The 12,115-nt window shown below is 35.5% G+C and overlaps 2 protein-coding genes across 5 annotated transcripts in view; one reads left to right on the top strand and one right to left on the bottom strand.

The window, feature by feature from the left end:
- The window catches only part of LOC127646422 (gamma-aminobutyric acid receptor subunit beta-3), a 139,279-nt gene that overhangs the window by 114,611 nt on the left and 12,553 nt on the right, over positions 1-12,115 (bottom strand). The window lies entirely within an intron of this gene.
- The window catches only part of LOC127646423 (gamma-aminobutyric acid receptor subunit alpha-5-like), a 51,443-nt gene that overhangs the window by 10,532 nt on the left and 28,796 nt on the right, over positions 1-12,115 (top strand). For all 3 annotated transcript variants that reach the window (XM_052130066.1, XM_052130067.1, XM_052130065.1), the window contains one exon: positions 3,280-3,362. In XM_052130066.1, the coding sequence (XP_051986026.1) occupies positions 3,280-3,362 (83 nt within the window). The remainder of the gene's footprint in view (positions 1-3,279; positions 3,363-12,115) is intronic.

Here is a 12,115-nt window from a genome sequence, read left to right on the forward strand (position 1 = left end):
AAATAACTGTGATCTATTTCACTCAATAGTTCTTGGGATGTTTTTCAATGTACCAGTCAAACATATGATAGAACTGTAGTTACCTTCTTAGCAGTGTAAATATAGTATGACTTACTGTAAGTTTAAAACGGTAATTCTTTTAATTCTGGCAATAATTAATTTGACTACCATAATCATCTGCCATAAACTTGTTTTATTTTTATTTTGGAGCAAATATTTTGCCATGGTTTTCCATTCACCGTTATAAAAGTTTACCCCACTATAGTTTACGTCTTTACCTGGAAATGCGAAAACAAATCATATTTTTATTATCCCAGATTAGTGATTTATCAATATAGGGTTTTCAATTACTGATTTTTTTAACTTGTACATTTGGTGACCCCAAATGTGGAGCATTTCACTACATATTTTGCTGAATCGACACATACACATACATACTGTATATAACGTGTAAGATTAATATCAAATTGTAACTCTAAAACACAAAATTTCAAAAAAGTTATTTAATATTTACTAATATAACAAATAATACTAGTATAATACATTTTACTGAGGATTTGTATGATATTTTTGTGTTAGCACAGAATCAGCCACTTTTGGTCAAAGATAAATAATCTTTATATAGAACGGATTTTGGAAGACCGCCAATGGAAGACCTTTAATGGCCTATCATATAGCAAACAAAGCTCACAGTCAGGATGAAGCTCTGATCACTGACAATTTGTCAAGGTAACAGCATCACATCATTCGTCTCCACATTCAGCAATGCTGACCTCAGCACTAACTGTGTTTAGGAAGTACACAGCAAGCCCTTCGTCTCCCATATGGCTGGTTTTGATATAGTTGTGTGAGCTGGTCGAGTGGAGGTTGAGTTTAGAGGACAGTTCTTCATTTTTCAAGTACAGCAACTCATCATGGAGCTGTCAGAGATGAAGGCCCTGTGCTGATTAAGTGAGGGAACAGCGCCTCACGTGTCCCGCCCCATTAATTACAATCTCACAGAATTTCCAGCCAACCACAGGCCCTTCAACACTGCTCCCGTCCTCAGTTGCTGATGAAGGAGGTTTTAAGCTGTTCCAGCACCATGGCAATATCAAGCCCTTCATTACGCTGGTAGCTGAGGGTCAATCCTTACAATTTATTGCAGTGCTAACACCAAAGCACAGAATGGTCTTCAGCAGGAAAGTTGAGGGAAGGGCATAATGGCTACAGGGTGGCATAATAAGGCAGTCATTATTGTAATGCTAGCTATGATCACCCCTGTCCTCCTACAATTGCTTTGCTAAATGGTCTTGATTATGACTTTTGCTTTAGTAGCAGACATTGATCACAAATTAACATCGATTTCTGTGGTTTAGTCAGCACAACTCAGTGTCATAGACAGATTGGTTGAAGGGACAGATTTTTCTTTATTTCAATTAAACATGTTGTTGGACCTTGTCCAACAGTGGTGCCATTTTTAATAAACTTATGGTCTCTTCAATGGTATGTACTACTGTTTATAGAGTTTTGGATTGATCTGCTGAGAACATTTTGAAAAAATATCCAAGAAATTTCAGTCGACAAAAAAAACAAAACACGAGTGGCGGAAAATTAGATGTGATCTAGGAGCTTTTTACATTGGATGCCATTGAAGAGACTGTAAGTTTATCCCATGTCAAAATATGGTGCTACTGTGAATAAGGTCTATAGTAATGTGATACTACCTACATATTTCAAGTCATGTTAAAAGACTTAAAGGGATAGCTCACCCAAAAATGAAAATTCTGTAATTACTCAAACTCGTTTGTTTTTCCAAACCTAAATTATGTTCATTCTTCAGTTGAACACAAAAGCAGAATGCTAGCCTCAGTCATCATTTACTTTCATTGCATCTTATTTCCATAAAATGAAAGTGAATGGTGACTGAGGCCACAGCGTTTTATTTTTGGGTGAACTATCCCTGTAAATATGCTACATCATCCAAAACCCTGATTCAAGGCCATTCTCTGAGATAGGATTGCTATAGGATTTAAATTTGTCCAGTTGCAAAGTCCATCTCAAACAGGTTTAATGTGTTTAACTTAAGATTTTACTGTTCAGGAAATCAATTACAGTATAAAAATAAAAAAATTTTTTTTTAAAAAATGCTTATAATGTTTAGTCTAGAAACAGTCTAATTCCCACTAGAGGGAGCTGCAGGATAGATGATTCCACCACTGCAGCGTTTTTTACACATTACAGAGCACTTCTCTACATTCTGACTCTCTAACTGGGTTAGATATGAAACTAATACATTTTTGTGAATGCATTATCAACCCCGCATAACAAATCCTTCTCTAGGTTTAGGTATATGCCCTAAGTAATCTATGAGTCTATGAAAAACACTAATACATTTTTAAATAATTATTGCAGTTATAAAATATCCTATAGTAGTAGTTATAATAATGATATGTTTATTTATATTGCACCTTTCAAAAACATTGTAATTCAAAGTGCTTTATGATAATTATGACAAACATTAAAATTTAGAAAGCTGTACATTTAAGAAAGGATTCTAATCCAAGTACCAAGGATTCTAAGTAGAGTTTGTTGTTGTTTTGTTTTAACGTGGTACAGAGATTGACTACAAAATAAAGCATCATACTGAGCTCCAAAGTTTAAAAATAATAACAGAAAACTTTGTGTACTCTATGGTTTCCCTTATCCCTTAAAATGAAAGAAGAAAGGCAACAACAACAATAACTAAAGCACAGTTGCAGTTGTATCTGTTGGAATGTATTTTTCCTTGTAGTCCTCACATTTTCCAATAGGTGGTACTGTGATCCAAAATTAGATAATTCAAATCCTACACAGGTTTTGTGTTTAAAATAAATTGGTTTGTGTGGTCACAAGCAAAGCCAAAATTAGCAGCGATTTACTTTAATGATTTGGCAGTATTCCTACTTCTGGCACATGATGGCACCCTTGTTCTATAAATACATAAGTGGCTTTAAAATGCATAAGATGAGGCTTAGGTCTAGAATAGAACATTGTGAAATACCAGATAAAAAACAAACAAACTGAGGAATGTACTACATTGGTGTGTTTTTTTTACCCTTATATATATACTAATTCTGACCCATGAATGATTGGTTGAGGTACTCACTGTATTATTTGCAATTATAACTGTGATTATGTTGGTTTATTTGTTAATGTGTACAACTAATTATTAAAGTATAGTACGTGCTCAAAAAATGCTAATCTAGATATTTTACCTAGTTTCTGGATCTAATCATTTCTTTATGTATCTCTCTTCAGACTGACTATATCAGCAGAGTGTCCCATGCAGCTGGAGGATTTCCCTATGGATGCTCATGCTTGCCCTCTCAAATTTGGCAGCTGTAAGTCTAGTATTTTATTTTGTAGAGGACAAAATCCTCCTCCCCACCAATAATTTATATATATATACAGGGTTGGGAGGGTTACATTTGAAATGTATTCCACTACAGATTACAGAATACATGCTGTAAAATTTAATTTGTAACATATTCCGTTAGATTACTCAAGGTCAGTAACATATTCTAATTACTTTGGATTACTTCTTCTGCACTGGCATATTTTTTCACTTGTTTTGACTCTAAAAACTCTGCCAGTACAGTAAGATAAAATACACGGTAAAAATACATTCTCTGATACATATGGTTTATTTTTTTTCTTCTGCTCCAAACTTACTTCAAGCTTACTTCTCTGTCTGCTCATATGAATGTAAAACTTCATAAGAAAGTGTTTTACGGCTGTTCAAATCCACTAAAAATTAAACGAAACAAATGACAATGAAATGCAACGTAATCTCTTCAGTAATCATAATACGTTTTGAATGTAACTGTATTCTAAATACCAATGATTAAAATGGTAACTGTTGTGGAATACAGTTTCTTAGAATTTGTATTTGAAATATGTAATCTCGTTACATGTATTCATATATTATATATATATGTATTTGATTCATAGATATCACAGTGAAATTTAAATCCCTATTCACTAATACACAAACATATTTTATAAATGTTGACAGTATGTTTCTTCTTGTTCAGAATTATACACTCAGTAAGGTCAAAATGTGGGTGATTAAAGTACATCACAAAGCACCAGGATACGTAGCTTTTGGGGGAATTTTCAAGTTAATGGATATATACAGTATTCTCATTTATGAAAAAGATAGCAGAACAGCAATTTTTAGAAACGGTAATATTCAAGATTGTATCTCCTCTTTCATTGGAGATTTCCATTTAAGGGCATGATGGCAATTTCATCACTTTGCTACAATACTACATTCCAAAGTCTCTCTTAGCCTTAGTCTTTCTCTATTTTTCTTTTTCTCTGTATATGGTTTGTCAATACATTTTATTAATCTCACCTGCTGACCAAAATGAATGACAATACTAAAATAGAATAAACATTATAGGAATTAGTTCACCCTTAAATTAAAATTCTGTGATCATGTACTCACCCTAATGAGGTTCCAAACATGTATGACTTTCATTCCTCTGTGGAACACAAAAGGAGATGTTTGGCAGAATGTAATGGAATGACAGCCTCAGTCACCATTCACTTTCATTGCATCCTTTTTTCCAAAGAATTAAAGTATATGGTAATTTAGGCCAACATTTTGCCTAACATCTCCTTTTGTGTTCCATGGAGTAAAGAATACCATACAGATTGAAACAACATGAGGGTGAGTAAATGAACAGAATGTTTTTTTGACTTTCCCTTTAATGCAACAACTTGACATACTGTAGGCAACGTGATGGACAAGTATTTTCAGATGTCTGAACACATACAGTGCTGTGTCCAGTTTAGTCTCATTATCACATGGCGTACTGTCCAAGAGTAGGATTAAGATTATCACCTGCTGCGTGCAGAGAGAAGGGTGACTTGAGGATTAGATTAGGTAGATGTCCTGCTTCAAATTCACCCAACCCTCCTATGCTCACATACACTCACACACTGCTTAGAAGGTATTTTTAGTATTGAGAAGTCAAAAATGACCTGCAATGAACTGGTTTGAATTGGGTTTTACAAGTTAGGGCAATACACAGAGTCTTTGGGTTGTTTGTACATTGTAGATGAAAAGATACTGCAGAAACCATGACAAACAGAGAGAGAGAAGAGAGAGAGACAGATAGACAGGGCTTAGAGCAGGAGTGTGTCACTGACGCTTCAGGATCATGCATATCAATGAGGCTAAATATTTCATCAATTGTATTTTTGCAGCTGCATGATTTAATCCCTCATAGTCTGAAGTTCTAGGATCTTTTTGTTGTGAAGGTCTGTCATAGGCTTTTGTGCTTCTAAAAGGCTTTTAGCCAGTGGATGGATTGTTAAATAAAATAAAGAACATATTTAAAATGGTAGAAGAATAATATTCAATACATTTGCAGTAAAAGTTCAATTATAATAGCATATAGGTTTTGAACTGAATACAAACTGATGCATGCACCAATGCTTGGTATGTTCGAAACTAATGTTGAACCAGCCATACTGGTTTTATGTCACTCAGCTGTCTCAAAAAATCTTTCTTGGGTGAGACTGACTGTTTTAGTAAAAAACCAGACTGATCTCATTGTGAATTTGGCGAAAGTTCAAATCAAGCTAAAATATGTCTTTTCATAATCCACTGCCCCCTGTTGTAAGTTCTGTTGAACTTAAAGGCACGTGTGAGATCTGGATTCCACAGAGTGGCGCCAAAGGCGAGTTGTAAAGCGAGTTGTATTTAGTTGTAAATGGTGTAATACAGTCAACAAGAATGCATGTTTTATTAACCATAAACCCTAACCCAAACCCCAACCCTAAACTTAACTGTCAGTGGAGAACAAATGTAATCTTAGAAGGAAAATGCAACCCCTAAAGCATCCCCATAATTGATTATGTGAATACGATTATTTCCTGGTTTACATGGGACCAGAACCCTTGTCTCTGAGACACATTTGAGCTGATGTGTGATTCGGAGATGGCGCTGGGCAATATGGGGTCGATATCATTCCACTGGAATATTCGGTAACAATGCATCATTTTCTTGAAAAATGGTAATTTGTGATCAAGAGTTTCTAGTTTAAATTCTCTTATGGTCAGTTTTAAAATGCAAGCTGACGTGATCCAGGATTTTTCAGTTATTGTTTTTGACTTTGTGATCTACTTTATTTCTGTCTAGAAATTTGTATTTTTACACTCATTAAATTTGATGAGGATCGTATAGCTTCTCTTTCATTATAGGAACAAGAACTACTTAATCAGCCATCAATATTAAATGAGGGTAGAGCACTGGTACTACTTTTACATGTACTGTATAGTACATTGTTAATAAACAGAAGTGATCATTCAAATCCAGGGTGTGCTGAGTGATTCCAGTCAGGCTTCCTAAGCAACCAATTGGCCCGGTTACTAGGGTGGGAAGAGTCACATTGGGTTAACCTCCTCATGGTCGCTATAATGTGGCTCTCGCTCTCAGTGGGTGCATGGTGAGTTGTGCATGGATGCCATGGAGAATAGTTGAAGCCTCCACACTCGCTAGCACTCAAGAAGCCACATGATAAGATATGTGGATTTATGGTCTCAGATGCGGAGGCAACTGAGATTCGTTCTCTGCCACCCGGATTGGGTCACTACGCCACCACGAGGACTTGGGCATTCCAAATTGGGGAGAAAATAGAAAGAAAAAAAAGAAAAAACAAAACAGAAGTGATCCTTTACAGAGCCTCAAGGGCTGTCACCCTCCTTGGCTTTCCTTGTTTAATTAGTAATTTTTCAACATTTGTGGGGGAATTTTGCATTTTTAATGATGTTATGTTAAATCTTGCCTTCATCACAGGACTCATATTTTGAAGTTTAAAAAAGTTCACAGATTTGCTTAAGCTTGTTGCCTTCTTGCTGTAGTTTATAAGAGTAACTAAATGCAGACAGCTGAGAAATAGTAATTTAACTTGTAAATCAGAACACAAATGTGTTTACTCGAAGTATTGTGCCATGTTATGTAAAGGGTTATATAAATTCTGTCTGCACTTAGCAGCTTTTGTTTGGTTGGTTGGATAACAGTGACAGACGCCTGGTTTTAACCATCATCTCAAACAAAATGCTCCAGGAAGAAAAACAGTGCAATTGTAAAGCTATTGTATACATTATGTTAATGCAGGACATTTTTGTTATAGAATATTCTGCTCTTCAAAGAGATACAGACAAATACTCCCATTGTGGTTAATCTCCACATGCACAATGTACATCACCGGCTATGGAAATTAATCCTGAATTCATGCCTTTGCACCTGATTCACTAAAGGTGCTGAACATTCTTTTATTGCACAGGCACAATACGCTCAAACTTTGTCATCCATGAAATGATTTGAAGAGCTTGAGGGCTGTTTTAAAGGAGGATCAATGAATTTGTACCATTCACACATATATATATATATATATATATATACCACTGCTGTGTTAATTTATGTGCAGTTGCATTGCAAACATGCATTAGATTTTGACTGTTGTGGTTGTGAATGAATTTCATTGCATTGTATTAGGTCCAAAATATAAAACCAAGTAACATCTGCAAACAATGCTTCTAAACTAACAACGTTTCTTTTCTTAGCCATTTTTGTACTTACTTTTATATAACTGTCTTTTTTAGTGAATGTATGACAGTTTCCCTCAATATCACACAGCTGTCCAAGCAGAGTTAGAACGTGTGTACAGCAGTTCACCACATTAACCACCACTTGATGAATATGTTCCAAAAGTTTGACAACCAGAAAGTGTCCAAAATACTTTTGTCTCAATCTGAAAAACTATATCTGCTGTTAATCTGATATAATCTAACACCAACAAACCTTTTTTTTTCTAAATGTTGTGCTTGAGGTGTTGTTCCGCTAAAACAAATGTCAATTGGTTTGATATTTGTTATGCGATGCAATGATATTGGTACATTATTAAGTGTTAAGGTATTTTTGGTTTCACTGTATATGAGACCAGACAGGGAAAGTTATAGTGATATAACATTTACTTCCTGATTGTGATCTCTATTTCCTCTCTTGGGGTTGACGTGGCCTCTTTTTCAATATTTTTTATCATTCTCTCTTTCCCACATTCTCCTTCAGTCTGTCTCTCTCTTACTCAATTTCCTTCTGTTTCTCTTTCTTTTTCGCTATCTACTTTCTGCCCTGTCAATAAGGTTTATAGGACAGTTGCTACCAATATACTGTACATCAAATGTTTTCCATCATGCATTGCCACCTTCAGGCTTACTTTGGCATGCCATCCCAGATTTACCTCAAAAGATTATATAGACCAAAGATTACTGTCGGATTATTCAACCTTGTAAAATTCCCAAATGGTGAATCATATATATGTCAAGAATTATCCAATATATCTCTTCCCAGATAATTTTGAGAGTGAAACAAGCCTAGGGATTTCATCTTGTTCTGATGCTGAAAGGTTGTCAACGTTGAAATATATAGTATATTAGGCAGATCTACATGAAGGTGTTAAAGCATACTTAAAGAATAGACAATGGATGGCCAGTGAAACGTGTACAAAATCATTAAAATATCCACCCATGTGCAGCCTAAATCAAATTATTTGAACAACCAGCCCTTATAATAAAAAATATTATCCTTGTAGTTTTAATAATAACTGCCTGTATCTGTTTTTTAAATGCTGAGCTGATGGATAAAGTTTAAGCTAAGGTTAGCTGGTGTATAAAGCTGGAATCAGAGTATTAGAAGCACCTAAGGGCAGCACAAGCCTCATAATCTGAGTGTTAAGAGAGAGAAGCTTTAAGGATAGGTTGAAAAAGGAACTGTGTAGGCGTTTATGGTCGGGGGGGAGTAATATTTTTTATTAATTTTATTTGTTTTTAAAAGCAACACAAATTGAGTTCATATGAGACTTTTTACTCATGCTGCCATTTTGGAGGAAAAGGTGGAGAGAGAGCTTGAATTTTGTAAACATCAACTAAAAAAAATATAATAAATAAAAATACTTATAATGTGAAAAGCTATATGTTTCCTCTAATTAGTATGTCAACATGCAATCAATTCATATAGAGTACATTGTTAAAAACACATCAACGTTTTGTCAGGTGACCTAGGAAGTGTGCTTCATGTGGTAACTTTCATATTAACTGATTTTCTTCAAGCCAGCAATATTATTTAATACAACTGAATCAACCAGACTACATTAAGTGACAACAACTAGAGTAATTATTTAAGAGTCAGATAAGGTAGAAAGAAATCCTTAAGACAACATCTGCTAATTTTGACTTTTTACAGTGAAAAAGGGCTTTCAGTTATCAGAAAGTGATGGAAAAATACATTATTATTTGCAGATGTATTTATAAATTAATTTCCATATTGCCAACAAAAGTAAAGTAATTTGCAATTCATTTGGAATTGGAATTTTCATTGAAGATCGACTAGTGCAAGATTTTATCTACAAGCGAAACAGACTAATAAGAAGTAAGAAGAAGACTACTGCTGTGGGCCAGTAACAAAAATATTTGCTGCATATTATAAATTAGTAGACCTATCACAGACTGAAGACAGTATAACAACTGTAAAGGCTAACTTTGAGTAAAAAATAAGCTAATTCAATAATGTTCTGTTGTCATTGACTACAATGCCTTGTATATTACTTTAAAGTCATTTTAAGGACATGCTAGATTCTTGGCAGATCATAAATTACGTTTTCAAGCAGTTAACAATAGTTTTGACCACAAATAAAGAAAACAGGCACTTACCCAAACATACACTTACAAGCAGAATTAATGTGAATAATCAAAGAATATTTTCCTTTTGCGCAAGCTCCATACTAAGATTCAGGACTGAGATTCTCACTCAAACGGTCAAACGGGGGCAAAATGTTGCTTCAACCATCCTAATATCAACCATAATATTGTTGACATTATTATTATTATTACTGTGTAAATAAATTATAATGCACAAGTTACAAATATCTTGAAATTGCTTTATTTTCATTAAATTAAAAGTTGCAAACATTTTCATTAATTAAATGGTTGCAATTGTGTTATCAATTTACTTAATTTTATCATTAAGTTACTTACAATCATGTTTCAATTTACAAGAACCACCACAAATAAATAAGTCATAAATAAGTAGGCAATTGTGTAACATTGCTGGCAAGGATGAAAACGATGATGACGGAGAGACAAACTCAAGTGCAGTTTATTAAACAAAAGTGAGATCCAAAAACCCTAACTAGAAACATGAGACAAACATGAACATGACTAAACTAGGCTTGACACAAACAAAACATGACTTGACTAAATCTTGGTTTGGCTTGGCAAAACAACAACAAAGTTACATTAACAATACTCCACAAAGGACAATGGCAAACATGAGGGCTAAAATATATTGACATGGGTAACAAGTTAACAAGACCACCAATGAAAATACAAGACTGAAAATAATATAACAAGACAATGAAACATGAACCAATAACAAGACAAGACTAATAAACAAAGGTACCAATGAGAAAAAAAAACACAAGAAACATGGCGGGAACCGGATAATCAGGAAGTGAACAAATTTCAAAATGAAGGATTAACTTTTCAATATAAAAGACACGAAAAACAGGAACCAACAGAATAAACATAACATATCCCCTCCTCTAAGGGGCGGCTCCCGATGCCCCAACACATGAACAAAAACAGAATAAATATGACATAAGTCCAGTGTTCTGTAGGAACCTGGGGGGGTGTCTTTAGGCGTGAGGCATGGCGAGATTGGGCGTGGGGCATGGGATCAAGGCAGAGTCCGGGGAGTATGCATACCGACGGACCGGTATGCAGTGCCGGGCCTGGACCGGTGAGCAGAGCCGGGCCTGGACCGGTGAGCAGAGAAGGGCCTGGACCGGTGAGCAGAGAAGGGCCTGGACCGGTGAGCAGAGAAGGGCCTGGACTGGTGAGCAGAGAAGGGCCTGGACCGGTGAGCAGAGAAGGGCCTGGACCGGTGAGCAGAGGTTTGCTTTTGACATGGCATGGAGCAGTCTGGGGTTCGACTGAAACATGGCGTGGACAACGGCAAGAGAGGAGTAGACTATATTTATATAAATTCCGCACCTGCATTCCAATCTACATCTTGATTTAAATCCTTCTTCATGATTATGCAGCGTGTTTTCATCAGCTGAATGGGAAGCTAAACACTATTAAAGTGTGATGAGACTGGCGCTGAGCGTGCAAGCCATTCGTGCATCACGAGCCAGCAGCACTTCTCTTTTGATTAATCACGCAAGTAAATGCGCCCGCTTTACTTCGGTCAGACTGCACGGATGACAGCCTATTCCATGTTTCATTTGTTTCTTTTTGCTTTCAGAACAACACGTCATGTAATAAGGAAAACACCACTATTAATCCTTCATCGGCACAGCCATTGACTAGGAAAAAATAAATAAATAATGGCACTCCATGTCAAAAAGGTTGCCGATATCTGGAGTAATATTTTGAGTCCAATTTGTGTAGTATAGTGCCTTGCAGATATACCTTTCTAGATACAATGTTTCATATTTCTGCTTTGAAATATTTTAATGTTACACTATAAAACGACAATATACTTTTCTTTCAGTTGATGAAAAACTGCCATGTCTGCAACATCGGATAATGAGTCTTAAAGCCGAGGTGTCTTACAATTTCTTCATGAGTCGGCCAAATATATTAAATATTATGTATGATTTCCCCCAAAGGAAGTGTCAGGACGAACACAGAAAGTGAGGGGGAGCATCCCAATGAATAGTTTCTATGCCACAGTTTAAAATAGGCTGGCTTTATAGCAAGTGTTATTTCGGTAGCCAAGTGAGCAGAAATACAGCAAACCCAAAATTAAGGGGAAATTATTTAATTAATCAGCTATTATTGTATGTTGATAAAGAAAACGAAAAGCATTCATATAACGTGATATTATTAACCTCTGTATCTTCTGTTTGCAGTGGCACTGGTCGACCGTTGAAATTTAAAATGTCCTCGCGAGACCAGTTTTAACCCAACTGGGTGCGTTATTATAGAAACAACCCATTAAATGTTAGGAATAACCCAACAGAACGACCCAATATATTTAACCCATCTATTGGCTAAAATAAATAACCCACCTTTTTTG

Source organism: Xyrauchen texanus, chromosome 7 (genome assembly GCF_025860055.1).
Source record: "Xyrauchen texanus isolate HMW12.3.18 chromosome 7, RBS_HiC_50CHRs, whole genome shotgun sequence".
In the NCBI taxonomy this organism is placed as follows: domain Eukaryota; kingdom Metazoa; phylum Chordata; class Actinopteri; order Cypriniformes; family Catostomidae; genus Xyrauchen; species Xyrauchen texanus.